General features: G+C 39.0%; 1 protein-coding gene across 2 annotated transcripts; it reads right to left on the bottom strand.

The window, feature by feature from the left end:
- Positions 1-324: 324 nt before the first annotated feature.
- DIO2 (iodothyronine deiodinase 2) lies at positions 325-17,432 on the bottom strand. 2 transcript variants are annotated; one of them, XM_032112062.1, is made up of 2 exons: positions 16,597-17,432; positions 325-5,588 (listed from the first exon to the last, which is right to left on the bottom strand). In XM_032112062.1, exons 1-2 carry the CDS (start codon positions 16,816-16,818, stop codon positions 4,890-4,892), a joined length of 921 nt encoding a protein of 306 aa, XP_031967953.1. In that variant the 5' UTR covers positions 16,819-17,432; the 3' UTR covers positions 325-4,889. The 2 variants fall into 2 exon arrangements, with proteins under 2 accessions (XP_031967953.1, XP_031967954.1); XM_032112063.1 differs by having other exon boundaries at positions 5,016-5,588; positions 16,597-16,818.
- Positions 17,433-19,782: the final 2,350 nt, after the last annotated feature.

The raw sequence follows: 19,782 nt of genomic DNA, 5'->3' as shown, positions 1-19,782 counted from the left end.
TAACCGATTTGTCCAGGTTTCATGTGCTGTATACAGCTTGGCATGCTTTCTTCAAGCACTTTTTTCTTTTGAACAGTGCAATTCTGTGCAGACTCACATACTGTCCTTGTAGTTCTCTGTTTCCCTCCCCTTTACCTTTCTTAAATTTGAGTAGTCAGATAGTAAATTAGTCCCACCACTTATAAGGGACTTTTCTTGTATTGCTTAAGATCTAGTCAGGGTGGCATAATCTTTTGTATTAAATATAGTTTTAAGTTTTCTTGGTCAAATGTCAAGATTCCACTGTGTATTAGCAACCAGTATTAGAATAAAACACAAAAGAGGTATATTTTCCTTTATCGTTTATTATAATACAAGAAAAACAAATCTAGAAAGCACATTTCATGGAGCACCATATTGTAACAAAATTTTGCTGGCTCTCCTGCAGTGTATTTTTGACACTTAAACTATGACACACACATAGTCAGTACACACAGGCACCTACACCACGGCGATCTTATTAACAGACCCAAAGAGACGCCTCTTTCCAATGCAGACACACTAAGGTGCACAGAGGAATGCCAGTGTGAGGGCATCTGAACACTAACTGAGCTGATCACTCTTTTGTTAGCGATCTTCATAAGCACACAAGCCCCCTCTGTCTCACCCCAATCTCTCTTCACTGAGGACTCCAAATTGGGGCCAACTGAATATGGATTTCCCACAGACATGGTGTCGAGTCGTACAAAACTGGCCAATATTCCCTACCTGACACCTCTTACTCCTTTGGTTATAGTACTGAATGAAAGTCTTAAAAACTCTTAAATCTATACTCCACATCACAGAAAAGCCACTTTCACACATGCAGAAACATAACTTCCCTCTGCACACACCTGGATGCGTAGCACAAATACCTTTTTGAGAAGCTTTGTAGGTTTCCCCACCAAGATCACCTTCCTAAAAATCACTGCATTTTGTTTTTCAAAGTGTTCAGACAGTTGTTCAACAACATATTTCATAATGTATTTTCTTCTTTTTAATATATAGGGCATGTTTTCCTGCTGCCTTAAATTTATGTCATTGTCTACACAAGGAAAGAGCAAAATTCTATAGTTTTTCGTCTGCACAAAATGTTTTACATTCCTTTTATACAGTGCTAAATACAGATGCTAAGCACAGAACAATGTAGGATGATAGCCCAGAATAGCTTTTTACGTTGCTCAAAATGAAAAATACTGGAAGTTTCCCACACTAATGTTGAGACACAGTATTGGGGTCTCTATTATATACAGTAGCCTTCCAGAATACTTTCAGGCACCTATTTTGTGAGCCTTTGCTCAACATGTATGTCACACTGGAGCACCTCAAGTAATATAGTATAGTGCCCTGACAGTGAGAATGAGACAGAAGCAGATCCAGCCTCAGAGCACACTAGACCAGCTGTGAAGTACAAGGCTAGCAAGGTAGTAAAATTTCTACCTGGTCCCAAAACAACTGTTGCAAAAATTTTGGGATATCGGATACATGGCCACTTTTACCATTAATTGAGGATAATGTATGACATTTAATTAAAACATTTTCAATAATTTTTTTTAATTTTCTAAAAAAAAAACCAAACCAAACCAAAAAAACTTATGTTTCTATCAGCCTCCTAGAAAATCCATTTCCTTTTTTTTTTCCTTTATGTCCATTTGTCTTTGAAGAAAGCCCTGCTTTCTGACTAGAAGTTTTCTGGGGAAACCCAAGGTTTTGCAAAATGCATTTCTGTCTTGATAATCAGTGAGGCTGGAATAACTATAAATTTTAGGCAGGACAGTCATATATGCTGCCAAGAAAGAAAAGAAATTATTGTGTATTTTTATTTGTGGAAAATTAATGTGTTTTTCCCATTTACAGGAGCCAATTTTATAATTCTTGTACACTATGTGATAAACAGGCATCTATGAATTATAAGACAAAATAATGGAAATTAAAAAGGAGAGAATGGACTTGAAAAATAATTGTAACTTTAAATATGCAAATGATATTAACAAACTGAATTACTAATTCAGACTCTTTCCTCTGAGCTAAAGGTATGTTTCAACAGCTGTGCTAAACATTTGGCTAGCATTTCCCATATAAACAGTTCAGACTTCAAGTGTATAATGAGGAAAAGATGAAAAGACTTACTAGTTTAAGTTTTACAAAGGCTATGGAGTTGCTATGGTTTAAAAAAGTTTCAGATTACTGAAGAATAGGATATAATAAGGAAAAGATGCTGTGCTGGGTATATCAATGCAGATTTTCAATTGGATTAATGTCTACATCTTTACTCACCTGAGTAAAAGGACAGTGTAGCAAAAATAGAAGAGATTCAGAGGCAAGGAAAGAATATGGACTTGTATAAGAATATGAGTTATTGTTTGTCTAAAGAAACAAACAAAAGGTATGCAAATTTCTATATAGATTATATAATGACTGACATACAGAAGAAAAATTAGGATAACTTATGTTTAGTGGTTTAGCATATAACAGCAAGAGAAGAGAATGACATTGAAGAGCAGCCAATTTAAATATGAAAGAAAAAAATCTGTTTTCATTTTGTTTTCTTTGATCTTAAATGGGATGGTTTTTTTTATTTTAGTAAGCCTCACAAAATATTTAAATCTCAGACCTCAAAATCAGCCTCTCATAGGGATGATGAGACATCAACAATAACTTTAGACAAGGGAAAAATAATAAGGGCTGAAGCTAATAAAAATTCTGTAAGTTAAAAACTATTGCACCTTCCCCTGAAGCATCTGATACAGTCAGAGGTAGGATACTGGATTAAATAAACCATGTCGTTTGGCTATGTTACTGTTTCTATGATAATAGGTTTTAAAAATTCAGTTATACATCCCAGTTAGTCATGAAGATCTGTAACAATCTTCCACACTGAGCTATGATTTACAGTAACAGGTAGGAGAGAATAATTATTATTAGTGGTCTTAAACACCACTTATATGTGCACGCATATGTATACACATACATAAAATTGTATTCTATACATATGGATGCACATATAAATGCACACACACACACAGACATGGGCCTTCTGAGAAGTGGGGCTCACCAGGAGATCTGAGGAACACTCTTTACACCCTTCTTCGGTGCACATTACCAACTCTGTAAGTGCATGTGTGTATTAAACAGTGTATGGAGGAAAATGTGAGAAGAATGGGAAGCATGAACCTGAGTATGGGAGAAATTACCCATGTTACTGCCACTATTTCAGATCTGTGCTTGAAAACACATTTCTGAATTCCTCCTACACTGGCTAAGTTGACCAACAGCCAAGCTAGAGGAAGTTCACAATATTAATGGGCATTGTGAAAATTAAAGCACCTATGTATTTTCTATTTTTTCCTATGTTAGTATCAACACATCATATTACTGACAATGGGCAGGAAGAGAAATTAAAAGACCTAATGTGATTTTTGCCACTTTTTCTATTTATCTGTTTCATGTTTCTGCCAAAGGTGAGAGAAAACTTGGATAGTCCCATCTCCGTATGGGTTTTCATTTATCAGCTCTAATAGGTTAGCTCATTATAAATATGACTTTTCATTAGGCTTGATAAAATAATTTTAGTTTTAGAAATACCTAAACTTAATATATACTCTAAGTTCACAGTATCTCTTTAAACATAACAATCAATTCCTCATACTCATTCGTATGAAAGTTCTGCCATCTTTTACACTTATTCACATTAATTTGTCCTCCCTGTTTCTCTTCTGGGAAGGTTTTCAAGAACATGAGTGAAACAGACTTATCAGCTCATCTGGTAGCAGAACTGCAGCTAATCATTTCTAAGTCTGCAAACAACTTTCAGATTAAGGTAGCTATAAACTAGTTTCGGGTATCTAAGATAGCAAAAGTCAGCACGACTACATTTAACAGGGTAAATGACAGGATAGGTTTCCATTTCAATGAGGTAAAGTTGTGCATAAGTTTCCCCATCCCCAAAATACACCTGCAAGGTCATTATCTCACATTAAAAAGAAAAAAAACCAGAGAGAAATAAGTTACTTTTTTTAAAAGCTAAAAGTGAAATTACCTTTAGGCCTATTGCTAGACAGAAAGAGATGGAGGTGGGTAAAGAAACAGAGGTGAGGACCAGAGAATATTGATAAATGTGTGTTGTTAGCTCTGAGAACCAAGGGTTTGGTTGGCTTCAGCTGAGTTTTGTCTCAGGATACATGCTCTAGATGGTTCTCAGTGTTGTGTTATAAATAGTGCAGGTATTTCAGTTTTCAAATGGTAATGGGCTTATTTGATCACCTTTGTCTTTTTGGTCCAACTCCATAGATTTTAGCATCTTTCTCAGCAGGCACAGGCCTGCACACTGGATACAAACATGTAGGTAGCATTACATAGTTAATATGCTGTGCAGAGGTGTCCACAGAGAGTACAAATACCAGCAGACAAAGGTTCATCTTGCTCTGAACAGCCAGTCTGCCTGTGCGCTGCATTGCATGTGGTTCCTGCAGTCTCTGAACAATACATTTTCTACCGAGAGGAAAATTGCCACACTGCACTGCATCTGTATACAAAGTAATTGCAAACCCCCTGCTCTTCCCAGGTTCCTTGTATTGGCCACAGGGGTGTAAAGAAGCATTTCTGATGTAATGTACAGCATTGCCTTTCCATGGAATGCCTTCCAAGCAGAAACCCTTGCTCTGCCTCATCCCAGGACTGGAGCTTCTGAGAGACAGGTCTTATCTCACCACCCTACCTGCTTGCCAGCAGCACCTTTTTGGAGAAGCCTGTTCACCTCTTCTATCCCATAGCAAGAGCAGGAGTGGGATTTTTTCACTTGACAATGTTTCTGTGGAGCTAGATTTTTGTTTAATTTTCTTTTCCTAGTTAACATTCACTTGACATTGTTATCAAATGTGTTCTCCTGCAATCATTGGAAAGATTTTATTCACACTAGCATATGTTTTCTTTTTTTTCCCTTTTGCATCACCTTTAAGGGACACATCTGTTGACATAACTTCTGTGGAGAATGGATTTCATCTTTTGCTGAAGTTTTGTTCCAGCCAAAGCCGAACCTCTTGAAGGTTGTAGAAAAAGGGGCCTTTGCCTCCCAGGTAGGCGATTTTTTGTCTCTGCACAATGCATACTCGCTCAAATGAAACCCCGTAGGCCACATTGGCATTGTTGTCCATGCAGTCAGCCACCACCTGGCACTGAGGTGGCAAGGAAAAGTGCTCTAGGAGCTGGTGAGCAGCTGCGCATCTCTCTTCCTGGCTTCTGTGTTTCTTAACTTCAAATGAAGAGGGAGAGATTCCAGGAGCAGCCCAGCCATCTGATGGGTGAGCTTCATCAATGTAGACCAACAGAAAGTCAGCCACACCAGAGAACTCCTCCACCAGCTTGCTGAAGGCTGACAGCTGGCTTGTGAACGGTGGTCAAGTAGCTGAGCCAAAGTTGACCACCAGTGGCCTCTCGGAGTTGGCAAAATCCAGAAGGTGGCATTTGGTTCCACACTTGCCACCAACATTCTTCCAGCTGCTACTGCTGCCATCACTGTCCTTGGCTATGTGGATTACACTGGAGTTTGGGGCTTCTCCTCCCAGTTTGACCTGTTGGCAGAACAAATTAAAACACAGCAAGTTAGTGTGACTTGCTTGTGCAGTATCCTTATGACAACTTTTTTCAAAATAGTCACCTGTTCAGAGTACACCTAACAAGTCACATAGGGACAGAGCAAATCATCAAAAGCAGCAGCTTCAAAATGATTGTCTTGTCCAGCTGCACTCACAGTTCAGGAAAATGTGGCATGCCTGACAAGTATGCTACTTCATTCATGTTAAAAAATTTGATAAGAGGTCTGTCCTGTCCACTACATAAATGGTCCTGTCCACCCTTATGTATTTGGAGATTTGTATTTGCTTTCAGACAGACTACCTCAAATTTCTTCTAACTTTCCTCTGCGAGACATTTTTTTTTTCCACTGGCCTTTTCCATGAGCTCTCTCCACTTGATTCATATTGTCCTTGAAGCTTACTGTTCAAAACTTCAACAGTGTTTTTATTAATTTTCAGTATAATCAGACCATTACTTCATGTAATGAAGTAGCTCACAGACTACACCTGTTTATATATTCTAGATGTTTGCTTTTTATGAGACACCATGACTGTGTCTGCAAAACAGTAGCCTGTTGATTCGGATTAGCTAGTAAGGTGTTATAAAGCTAGGTCCCTTTTCAGCCTACAACCTACAGTTTAAGCCATTTTTCCAATTCTCAAAAATCATTCTGCATTATATTCCCGATCTTCACAACACCCTCAGTGCCCCTCAATGTTGAGAGATTTGCAGATTTGTATATCCTCTTCCATCCTGCAGTCCAAGAACAAAAATACTCAAGAGTACCCAACACAAGAGATCTCTGCAGATGCCCACTTAATATATATAACCATTTTGACAGTGGATCATCCAAGATTGTGCTCTCTAAAATTTCTTCTAACCACTTTGCAGTAATTTCATCAGTGATTGAGCGACACATTTCCCTCTACTGCAATATTTCTTTACAAGATGGTTGGGGGGAAAAAAAACCAGCAGGAATAGGGGAAAGTTTATATGATGGCTGAAGTAGGATGAGGTGAAAATTAACTGTCTCAGCTCCAACTTCAGATCTAACTAAGACCCAACAGACAATGGTGGAAAGGTCATTTTGCCTGACCACTTCTATTTGCAAGTCTATAGAAAAAAAGAGACAGAAGAAAAGAAACTCACAGGAGGGAATGCCAGAATAAGGTGGAGCCTGCAGAGGGCTCCAAGATTCTTAGCTGATAACTACTATAGAACCACAAAACATTATTGCATAATAAAATTAATTTTTAATGAGCTCTGCCACAGCAATTCCTATGTCTCTGCCTTTAACACCAATCTCTAGTACAACAATGCAATTATCCTTTTGTATTTTCCTGACTGTTCTATCTCAGTCCCCTATTTGATTATGTTCAGAAGTGTTGCTTTGAAGGAAACATACAGAGCCAAAGTCTGAAGTCTTTTACATTTTATATACTTCCTTCTGAAGCCACGCTGCAATGAAAGTCTATAGAAGTTAACACTACATGAGAACTGTGTAAAACCTGAATAAATAACTGAGTTCTGGTGCACTTCTGCTTTACATGGCGTTATAGGGTATCAGATGCAATATAGGAGTCAGATGCAGTGAGAAGCTGAGTGAACAGCTGAATACTGAACTCATGCAGTTGCTGCTGCACATAGATCCAAAGGCAAGTAGCTTGCTGATACTGGATCCTCCATTTCTCCCTCAGAAAGCTGACTACCTTGAACAAATCTGCAGTTATTCATAACTCTGCACTATTTCATCAGAATAACAATAGAAGCAAAAGTCTAATCAAAGCAAAGTTTGTAAGACACAGCCCTTAAAGCTTCCAGACTTCACAGCTATATGAGAATGTCTCACAGCATGTTGGCACCTGATTATAAGCATTATTTTGACTCCTTTCGATAGGGCAAATTGAAACACAACCATGCCGCCATTCTCACTCACTGATCAGCAAGGAAGAGAACCACAGAAAGAAAAATGGCCTGAGACCCACAAATCTCTCCAGGCCAAGCATGTGGTGATCCTGCCACTGGAAGCAGAGGATGTGCAGCTGCAGCACAGTCAAGAGAACCAATGATGCTCTGGGAAAGCAAAGCCCCTTTTGCCCCCATCCCTGTAAACCTGCTGCATCTGCAGCATTGCTATCTGTTAGAGCCCTAGTAACCATTTAAAAAAAGACTCGTGCTTCGCCTTCGAAAGCAAGAGGCTTGAAACAGCTGAGTTTAGGACATGATGTGTGAGCATGCTGTCCACTGGACTCAAAGAAAGAAAATAACTATATCCCAGTTTTTGACAAGAAATTATCTGTCTGGAGAGGCAGGCTCAGAGACTCAGGCTCTTGCATTTAAGAAGTAGCATTAAACATCTTACAGTACTTAAGGCCACCTACACCTTAGCAGGTAGCAGGTAGTCTTTTGTTCAGCTACTGAAAATTTCTCTCTGCCATTCTGTGACGTAAGATAGGTAAGGCAGGAGTGAATAAGGTAAAGGGCTGCACTTGAACAAAGAAATATACAGGTCAAGATCATGTGGCATCCATATAATCACCCTGGGGGCTTCATTCAATCCAGAAGCCAACTAAACAATTCAGCAATTTGTGATAAATTGGTGACTGCCAATAAAAGGGTACATCTCGTGAAACACGCACATGCATATCTGAACAAACACTAGATCCCTCTTTACCTAGAAAGCTTAACTGTTCCTGCACTACCATACATGCTTTTTCAGAGCGATATTGCTCAGAACGTGCCTTTTGGGCAAAGCCTGACATGTAAGTATTTGTGCTGCACCCACTCCCTAGATGAATAATGGACCTCAGTATTTAAGAGTGTGTGCTCATCCAGTCAAAGAAAAGAAGTAATGACGTGCAATTTATCTCACAAATTGCATTTAAACAGCACACTTCAAATTTCTGATATTTGCTCTCCCTTTTCAGCGAAGAAGAAAAATAAAGGTAAAAAGAAGCACCTATAAGTCAGGAATGAATCGAACTGCTTAGGACCAAAGAAACATCTGAGCAGCTGTTTCTACATACTCCTCAGGTTTTGTTTTACAAAACTATCATGTCTGAAAATACCTAGCCACCACTCTTGAACTGGGAAACCACAGGTTGCTTCTTGATCATTTTAAGCAGAAAGAGAAGCTATGTATCATAAACTCCACACTACCAACTCCTCACTCAGGTCTACCAAACCCTTTCATTTCCTAGGCCAGTTTGCAAACCCTGAAGAAACAGACTAATAAAATAACTTCCAGCAGACACCAACATGGGAATGCCCTTCAAGTCCTATTTAACACTGATACCAAAGATGGCAACATATTTTCTGTTCTTCAACAACACAAGTTTGCATTCTGTCTCTCATATTCCTTATGGACTATAAAAATAGATGGAGATAGGAAACAAAGTACAAAGAAGCCCTTATCCATCTATACAGCTATACATCACCTTACAGCAGTTTCTCTTCATTTCCCACAGCCATGAAGGAAGTCTCATGGCCGCAGGTTACCTATCATTTCAATTTTTGTTTCTAGGAGTGCTTGTGTTGGGTTTTTTCCCCTTAATGAGACATCCTTGCCAAGCAGGCATTCACGAGGCATTTTCTGCTCTTGTAGAGAAGTAATTAGGTCGGTGCCTTGTTCCATGCCAGTGTCAGGCACTCCAAAAAGCAGCCCTGCCCAGTCGTTAATGCTTAAACATAAATAGCAGCGGCAGATCCACTAATTGGTCTTGATGAAGCACTGACGTTCCCAAGGGACTGTTTATTTCACCAGACTCTGAAGCGATTGACAAGGATGACAATATCATCCTTGCTGATCATCTGCATTGTAGGCCTTGGCCATCTTCTTTGTTGTTATTTATTGAAAGAAAAAATAGCTCTTGGAAAAGAAAATCAATGCAATGAGAAAACAAACAAAAACACCCATGTATTCAGCCAAACTGCTTTTGAAACCTTACACAAAGGCAGGCAAAATATAAATTCTGAGAAACAAACCAGCAGAATTCCCCTCACACGCAACCCAGCATTTCCATAATCACGTACTTTTGTGCATGAGTATTTGGCCATTCAGTGCCAGCCTTCTGAATGAGGTAGAAACCAAGCAGCACGCAGGCATCCCCTCCCACACAGCCTGCATGGGACACGCAAGGTAGGCCAACCAAATCTGAGAGCCAGCCCAGCAATCAGCAGGGGCAAGCAGCAACACCAGAGCAGTGACTTGCATCATTTGTGAGAATTTTGTGTTTGTCTGACAGCCTGTTCTCAGTCTGCATGCAGAGTGAAAAGGGAACAAGATTGCTGATGCTTTAGCACACAGCCTGCAAAATGAAGGAGACTTAAAAGCAGGAGAGAAAGCCCTATTCATTAACTGCAGGCTAGAAATAGCACATACTGCTAACTTTGTTGTATATTTCCCATAAGGACTAGGTAAAGCCCCATGGACAAAACATTGCCTCTTCATTTACCTTTTCTTTTTTCCTGTTTTGCTTTTATCAGTTTCAGCATAACCTTCCTGGGATCTTGTGCACTGGAATACAGCTTTCATTCCCTGCATCAGGGATTTTCATACAGTTTGGAAGACTCATCAGGTTGTGTCAACTCCCTAAAAAATAGGTGCTGCCAGACAAATAGCAGTTTGTGATAGTAGTCATTTGAATATGGACATATTGTGTCGTGTTTGGGACTGGAGTGCAGCGACTGGTAATGAACTGAATCCCTGCAGCCTTTAGCTTTTTTTTGAATTCTCTGCTTTGATTTGATCCCATTCAGCTAAGTATACCTTCATCCAAATCATAATTTGGCTCTGGTTGGGGAATTCTACAAACTATTATTTTTGTTTTCTTTATTTACATGACCCAGAGTTGTGCAGTTGATAAAATTAACAGGACACCCTTGTCTGGAGTAGAGTAAAGGTGCACAAGTTGTTCATTTGTCTTGGGAAGGTGGCAACTTGAATTACTGGAATCAGAGAGTAGAGACTAGAAATGACTCAAGCTTTCCCAGAGCCTTTTATTTGGGATCGGGTATGTGGAGCTGACGGAGGGAAGTGAGAGACAAATTAATAGGGCACAGTCCAGATAAAAATAACTAGTCAAATGCTGCTCTCTCCATTTAAAAGCCGCCAGTCCCACAAATGAGTATGCATGGCACAGGGAAAGCATAAAGGAGCCTTTTGCCTTTCACTCTTGAAGTTAATTTTAGTTCCTGTGATTGGGGAGCCTGGAGCATGCTTCTTAAGGGCTTTATGCTTCCCTCAAGATGGGGAGCATGGCCTACTACACCATGGCCACTGGGATCTACCTATAGGTGATAGAGGCCTTCATCAGTTTTTGTTACTCAGCACATGAAGGGAATTTGATATTCATTTGGATGATGGTTTTTTACTTTTTTTTTTACCCAGCTTTAGCACTGTATGAATACACAGTGGTGGTTTTGACAGAGAGGTAGAGCCAGCACGCAAGAACACTGTACAATCCTCTTCCTGAATAGTGCCTGTTAGCTAATTTTTTTGTGTCTATCACAGTTTTTTGTGTCTATCACAGCAAAAGGCAGGGTTTTTTGTTGTCAAAGCTTTTTTGTTGTCAAAGCAAGGCGAGCACTCCTTCTAGTCAGTTTTTCACACATAAGGGTGAAAATGGAACAGTGCAAAGAGGTGGTGTGGAAGAAGTGAATTTAGATCTGCAAAATGAAGTGGGATGAGACCCCATGTGGGATGAAAGTCCTCATATTCCTTTTCCTGCCCTTTGTCTGTTTTAAATGTTTGAACTCTTAAGTTCTGTGGGACCGACTCTCTGCTCCTCTTGTTGGGACACGGCCTAGTACAGTGGGTCCCTGGCCTAGGTTGGTCCTCAGACACAGCTATAACAAACACGATTATATATTAATAATAATCACAATTTTTTAATAATAATTGCAATGTCAAGGCCAAATACTGTAGAATTTATGTTCCAAAGTTTGCAGAAGTTTTAACTGTGGTTTGGTTCAGTTTTGTTTTTCTCACTTCTTTCAAGATTGTTTTCATTTGCAAATGTCAATGAAAACAATTCTGCTAAAGCTGAACTTTGTAAAACAGATAAAATATTTTTAATACCACACGATGTCTAGTTCTAAACCCTGAAATTATACAACAGACTTTCTTTCACAAATTCCCTTTATCACAGTCAATGGCAGAGAGATATACTTCCTTACCTTGCCAGACAAAATGAATACAAATAGTAAGTATGAAGGTTCTGTCTGTTTCAACCTTTAAAATGTTTCCCCAAAAAGCAAAGAGTTACTTGACAGCCAATGAGCAGGTAGAGGATCATGCTTTTATTTTACTTTCACATATATCTTTGTGATAATGTTGTGCAGCACAAATTTAACATGTCAGGTTTGGGACTGTTTTGCTTTGCATGCTGATTTACTTTAGAGCATGTACCTACCAGGCAGGCAAAAGCAGCCAAAGGTAATTTAATTGTGCCTGCCTGAAAACCCAGGAAAATCTCACTAGGTATTTACTGAACCACTCTGCTTGCTGCTACATCCAGAGCTGGGCCTACGCCACAAACCTGGGATCCTGTGCCAGCCATTCCCCTGTGTTGGGACTGTCATGCCGGAGCTTGCTGCTGGCCCATTCTAAAGACAGTAAAAAGCTGTACAAGTACACACACACCCATCACCATCCATCACTTGAGATACCAGCATCCCTCTGAGGCCCATGACGCACAGTTACGCACGTCTCTGTGTATGTGCACATGTGCATGTTGCCACCATAGGTGCACCACAGCATTCCTAAGCATTGGGCTGCTGCAGGGAGAGGCCATTAAGGTCTTCCCTCTAACTACCCTACACTGAGGTGAAGAGGGAGGATTTCCTCAAGGATAACATTAAAGCTTTCTACTTGAGACCATGAATGATAGCCCTGCCTTGCTGAAACACAGAGTTCATACCTGGCACTGGAAAAGCTCCCAGCAGCAGGGAGGCATCGCTAATGGGTGCAACCATTTTTGAATGTATTTTAAAAGCGTGTTAAGACAAAAATTTCTCACCTTTGGAATCATAGAAAACAGATTCATCTCACTATTAAATAAAGCATAGAACTTAGCAGGTAAAAATAAGGTTTGGCATTTTTTTTTTCAAAACTTCTTCAGCTTTTTCTTTGGATTTTTGCAGATGTGTGATACATTCAGTATACATGCTTTAAGCTAAAACAAATACCTCACTGGCATTTGTAGGAATAGCCTATGTAAATCATGGTTACACTAACACCCTCCCAAAAAGTCTTGGTTTTTCTCTCTCAGCAATAGCTGTGGCTGCATTCACATCTGTATATATGTGTACATAGACACATATATATGTGTATACATACACAGAGAAATGAGAGAGTCTGACTCCTGGAAAAGTAGATTATGTATGCTTATATATGTGTACTTTTGCCTTTTTATACATATATGTATGTACATATATAGAGACAAATATGTATATATGTATAGATCTTTATACGTGCGAACATATAAAATTGTAAATACCTACACACACACATATAAAAATAATATTTAAAACATTTGCACTCTTTCAATTACAGAAAGTTAATGTAACTTGACTACTAGCTCTGTTTATCTCTGTTATGATGATTAGTTTGGTCCTAAAAACTCCCTTGTAATGTAAGACATGCTTGCCTCTTGGAAAATAATAGGAGAATGGTCTATAAATCACAAAGCTGGTGCAGTGTAGACAATATCGAGTCTGACATATATTGAACTCAGAGCTAAGGAAGTAAAAAGAAATATATTATTCATTAGTAAAATTTACATTAAAAATCATAATAAAAGAGCAATTATTTTGATTCCAGGAGGATTTTAAAATATGGAGAAAACCAGTCATATAGAATGTTCCAATAAGAAAGAACACTGAATATTCTCTGCATACAATACAACAAAATTTGCATTGCCTCCCCACTGAGGATGTTAAAATCTTCAACTGTTGTTAGGTAATCTTGCCTATGAAATAACTGTCCTCACCAAAAAATCATGTGCAATGATACTTAATAACAACAAAAAGCAGAAAAAAAAGTTGAAATTTGGATATTAATAAGGTTTTCTAGACAATGAGAAAGTAAATCAGAATAGCTGTTTTGAAATATACTCTAACCATTACAAGACCATATCTTGTACACACTATTCCTTGAAAAAAAATCAATTCTGGGACAGTGCATGCTTTCAAGGCAAAGATCCTTTCTTGTAACAAATTTACCTTAGTTCTGAATATAGTATCTACTCACAGTGTTTTTCTGGAACAGCTTCCAATAAATTTTTCTTTGAATAGAAATTTTACATCAAGTACTTTTGTGAGAAATATTATGAAATGTACTCAGGAAGATTCTGTGTGAGTGACACAAAACATAGTAAAACCAAGCACAGTTAGTTCTTTGAGCCAGTCTTCTGCTAACTGGCAGTCTAGCTTTGGTTATCTCAGACATCTGCAATTCTGCTAGTCTACATGAAAAATGGTGATTTTTCTTATAAATACTACTCAGTAGAATGAGTTTGAGTACCTTTTTAAGTAATTTGCTAATACCTGGCTTTAGCTGGCAAATTGGAGCAACAAGCAATCACGGTTATGGTATCGGCTACATTTTGCCATGCTGTATAGTGCCCTGATTCCATAATATTTTCATTTCTCACATATTGTCTCAGATTAAGGTATCACAACTGGGTAATTCAAGTCAGGATTTAGAAAAGGGCTAGTTAAGGAAAAATATGCTTTGTGGGACATTCTTTGATATATTTCACTATTTCTCATGTTTTTTAAATATGTTACAAAGCACAGTATGTTTCAACCTTTTTCAACTCTACTAGTACAACTTTTCAGATGAAACTTTTTCCTTTTTCTTCCTTACAGAAGCAGCAGAAGATTCTCATCTGTTGTGGGGGTGATAAGACTTCTTCCAATATTGCTTCTCAGTTTATTTTTTCCCCTTTATAATTTGATTTCTATACTTAACTATCTTTCTGTGACAAACAAGAGTTTCCAAAGATCTGCTGTCCTTATGGCCCATAATTCTATTAAGTAAAACAGTCTTTCCATGAATCATTGGTCAATTCATTTTGTCTTAAGGACAGCTGCCATGAATGGACTTTTTCCTCTTTTTGGAACAAGGTGATAAAATTTGGTTATGTTTTATATGCATTTCTCTGCTGAGTTCATTGAGGCCCAGAGTTCATTCTAGGAACCTTATGGCCTGATTGACCTGAACAACCTAGGTGATTTGACCATGATAAGGGAGAGAATAAAATTACCAAAGTTCAAGGTATGAGTTTCATTGCCAATACCAAAAATAACACAGAGTCATCATACCTGTAGCTTCCACAGTTAACATCAATGATACTGAAGGAAAGCCAATGCATGACTTTGGAAGCTATAGAAATGCATGCAATATCTTAATTTTTAAAAATTGTGTGTAATTTAAGCAAAAAGAGATTGAAAATATCTCATGGATTTAAGGTTTCTTACAGTTTCACAACTTCTCCACACCCCAGGCCACACATAGATTGCAAATATGAGACCTCAAAACTTGACTGTTGCAGTCGTGCTACCAACTTCCACTGGAGCCTTGACCAAGTCATGTGTTAACTGTCCTGCCTTGCCTTGTCTTTAAAATGGGAACGATTGTGTTCACTGACCCATTTAACAAGGCCACTGTAAAATGTACTTACTTAATGTCTATGAAGAGAATAAAAGCAAAGCCTAGAAGGGCTAGAATAGTGGGCTTCATTCAGCATTATTTTATTTGGGTAGCCAGCTGGATGATTCCTGGGGTGGCAATAAGAGGTTGACCCATTTGGCAAAAGCTAAAGTTATTTATATTTGTCTTACACTGAAACTTAATGTCCCCATGGCTTAGGTTTCGGTCTAAGCAGATGGTATTCCATATCACAAAGTCAGCTAACACCAACATCACCAGCTCTTCATATTTTTAGATAAGAGCAAACACAAAGGCTATTCTAGAGGTGTGAAAGTGAACTGGGGGGAAGGCAATACAAAACCAAATATTTCAGTGGAGTATCTTTTGGATAGGACCCTTAGATATCACATGGAGTATGTTAAATTAGATGGTCTAAATAAGACAACAAATTAACAGACTAAGCACTGTTTTGAAAGCCACAGAGCTCTGAATCCAGTTCTTCTACTTACTAACTGGGTGGTCTGTGCAAGAAATTTCATGGGTTTGGGTCCACCTTTTCAATCTATAAAAGGGAATTCTAGCTACCTCATGAGACCTGGGCAGTTCCACCGGGTAATGTTTGTAAGAAATCTTAAAAGGAAAAGTATATGTTGCATAACTGTTACTGACTTTATTAACTTAAATCACCAGGCAGCTGTCCGACAGCTAGTCAAGTTCATTTTTAATCTCTGACATGTCCCTCTGTCACTGCTTTCATGAAGGAAAAGTGCCACTATTTCAATTTGTGAACAGTTTTACTATTACTTGGATGTCTCCTCCAATATAAAAGTTAACATATGAGTAATAGAAAATGCCAGTGTAATGACAATGGTTCATTTCTATATTTTACTCTAGGTAAAACAACTCTAGTTATATAGCTAACCTCTATGTAGAGCTCTATCTGAAGATGCAGTCTTTTTATAATATCTGAGGATCTCACATAAAAAACTACAACTGCGAAAACATCTAGCGTATTTTACAATTACTCTTACACGAAGATCTTGAAATACTTTAAAAACATGAAGATTATTATTCATGCTGTTGGGGAAACTGAGGCACACCTAAACTAAGTGACGTGGCCAAGGCTCCACAGAGGGTTAGCAGGGAGTCAGCAGCTCCAGAATTTCGTGAATTCTTAACCCCGACTCAGAAGTACCGCTCCTTTCAGCTTATACTTCTCCCATCAAATTTAACATCAGATAGGAGATAGTCTGCACCACAGTCATTCCCTTGCCTTCCCCGCTGACGAGCGGGATGCTCATCCCAGCTCACCCACCCCAACCCCACCGTCCCCATCCCCGCGTACTCACCTGCTTGTAGGCGTCCAGGAGGAAGCTGTTCCAGACGCAGCGCAGCCCCTCCGAGGTCAGCATCCTCCGCCACTCACCGCGCCCAGACTTAGAGCGGCTCAGAAACAGAACCATGTGCTTCAGGAGAATCACAGAGTCATAGAGCGCAAGAAAGAGGCAATTGGAGAAAAAGACCGGCAAGATCTGAAGCGTGATCAACAAATCCACACTTAGCAGACCCATCTTCCTTGCTGCTTCTCCTCAGCCGGATACCTTCAGCTCTCTTTATTGCTCTGTACCCTCATTTAAAAGAGTAAAGTAAAAGGCATTTCAAAAGCCTCATTACCCCTTTCACAGCTGCTGTCTTTAAAATAAGCAGAGATAGTTAAGTATGAGCAGGCTGGTTAAAATCATAACTGCACGATACTCATTCAAATGCAAGCTGCTTATTTTTCAGATATTTAGATGTTAACAAAAATTCTCTTAACCAGGAGACCTGATTTTGCTGAAGAGAGAGGCAGCTGTGTTTCCAGTTCCCTGCAGTTACAAAATTTAAGCTGAGACTGTTAATTGTTAACTTTCCTGCACTATCCCATTGTTTCCCAGCTATTTAAGCACTGAACAGACCTCTCATTTCTGTGTCAGTAAAGCTAGCTCCCAGGTGCAACAATACTCTTAAAAAAAGGTTTATGTACATAAACTTTCTGTTCCTTCCTCCCTGCCTCCCTCCCTCTCTTTCCCTCTCTGCCTCCCCCGCCCCCCCCCCTCCTACTCCGCGTCTCTGTATTCCTGCCTTCTTCCTCTCGCACTCTCTCTTTGCTATCTGCCTATGGTGCAAAGTGCTCTCCCCTCTGGAGTCCTAGCTTGCTTCCCTGAAGCCTTTTATACATTCCCTAGCTAATTGCTGCAATAGAGAAATGAAACCCTAATCTTAGTAAAGATCTTGACGTCAATGTAAAAGAGGGCTTTACTTTGGCCAGGACTGCAGTGAATAGAAAAAATTAAATTCTCAAAACTTTTTTTTTTTCCCTTAAGAGAGAGGAGAAAAAAAAGAGACACGGAGAGCAAGGGTGAAATTTTGCTTTCCTTTGAAAAGGAAAAAGAAAAAACCCAATATGCTTCTGAATGTTCTTACAAAATGCTTCCAAATTTTGGAATAAGTATTTTCATGTGACATGGAAGGTGATACAGCAACACAGACTTCTGTTGTTGATAGGTTTTCTCTTATGGTTGTTTTTTTCCTTTGTCCTTTTGTCTTTTGTAGGAAGGTGTGTGAGTGGATGCACCCCAAGAAAGGGAACATTTCTGTACATTTTTCTCCCACCTGCCTGAAGTACATATATAGTGTTTAAATATCTTTTGTTGTTTTCTTGGTAGTTGAACACCTATCACTGACTTCATCTACTGATATGTAAGAGTAGGAGATAAGAAAGGAAGAAAAGTAGTTTTTGATGGATTTGGGTTTTTGAAGCTAAATTTCCCTGCCTAAAGAAGTATATGCTTCAGTCATAAACGCTGTTAATCAGCAGAGCTTGAAGGACTTTAATATACCCCTATGATAGCTACTTACATCCACTAGTCTACTAAGGTTAACTAACTTTTGGTTAAATCTTGTACAGAAAAAACAGAAATTTCCTCTGTTAGAGCCATTTGTACTTTAACAATTGCAAGTATCCCCTACAGCCCCACATTGAAGGTTTTTTGTTCATTTGCACTTCTTTTTGTTTCACATTTTTAGTCCAATACTTAGTCCTCTTTTCACATGAGTTTTTGGGGAGCTACAGTACATGTGTTTGTTTGGGGGTTTTTTTAGCATGGTTCTAAATCCCTTAGGTAAATATTTCATGCATTTCCTGTTGCAGACATCCATAATTTTGGTTTTAAGTGGATGTGTTCACTAAGTTCTTACGTAGGCTCTCCTCACCGGATACATTTCATTCCCAGAGATGCCAGCATGATATCTAACCTCTGTCAATTCACATCCTTGATGAGGAGTACAAGCTTACTTTATTAATATATCTTAGTCTTCATCAGTCATCACTATCCTTTCACTGCTAGCAAATGCAGAAGGTAGACACCATCAATCTTACCTAGTCTGGGGTCTTTAATTTTCAGACATTGTAATATCACCTGGCCTGTCATTATACAAAGATGTACACCTCTAGAAAAGCCATCCCGTGTCTTGTCTTGTTCTCACAAGAAAACTTTGTTTAGGTAGCTTAATTTCAGGCATTTGCAAAAGATATCACCCAGACAGGATATCTTCCAGCAAATGTTTACTCATAGAAATAACTCTAAAAGTTTGCACAAATTAAACCAGTGACCTTCTGCATTACTAGCATAAACAAAACAAAAAAAAAAAAGACGGAGTTTCTTATTCAAACTATTTTTAAGTCAAATGTTGGTGATGACAGTGTTCTGTTGCCATAGAAGGATTGCAACCTCACAGATCTGGCTTTATTACTAAAACTTGCAAAAACACGTTATAAGAAGGCATTTATGTATCCCCACACATGGATGAGTCAGTGTGCTCATGTCATGTGAGCACAAGACAGGAACAAGGGTCCCCAGAGCTGCTAAACTAGCTTACTGTCTGACCTCCGGCAAGCATATGTAATCACTTGATTACAAGCACTCTTAAGCCTAAGTTACCTTTCTGTAGATCCACCACTAAAAAATACATGATTCTGTCTGGGAAGGTCCCCTTTCTTTATTTTGGGAAGGCCTGTTAAACGGCAGGCCTGGAGATAGTTGATGACAGTGCCAGATGAATCATCAGCCATTGTTTCTGAGAACAGTTTGCAAACAGCTCTGAGGACAGTCCAGCTCAAACGCTTCCTGTTCCCTGGAGGTAAAGTCAGGCAAGAACTTACCCTGGGAACACAATGTATTCTGGGTTCCTGTGAAACAACTGCCCCTACCCACAGCATGCTTCATGGGTGAAGAGGTTGTTTGTAAGACAGCTGGAGACCAGACAGCTACAGAGCTTTGAAGTGCATCGGGAGCTGAGCAGGAAGCCCATGGAGCACTGGTGTGAGATGGTAGTTCGTATTTACTGTGTCACCTTTCTTGCCTATATAGCAGACTGTGTGTATAGAGTTAAACAAAACTACAACAGATTGTGTGTTTGGGAGCTTCAGTCAAGAAATGGATGATAACTCCCTAATGCAACCCTAAAACCATAAATCTTTTGAGTAAATAAATGTA

This window comes from Corvus moneduloides, chromosome 6, assembly GCF_009650955.1.
Source record: "Corvus moneduloides isolate bCorMon1 chromosome 6, bCorMon1.pri, whole genome shotgun sequence".
NCBI lineage: Eukaryota > Metazoa > Chordata > Aves > Passeriformes > Corvidae > Corvus > Corvus moneduloides.
The sequence above is the reverse complement of the archived record's forward strand: the minus strand, read 5'-3'. Positions and strand labels throughout refer to the sequence as shown.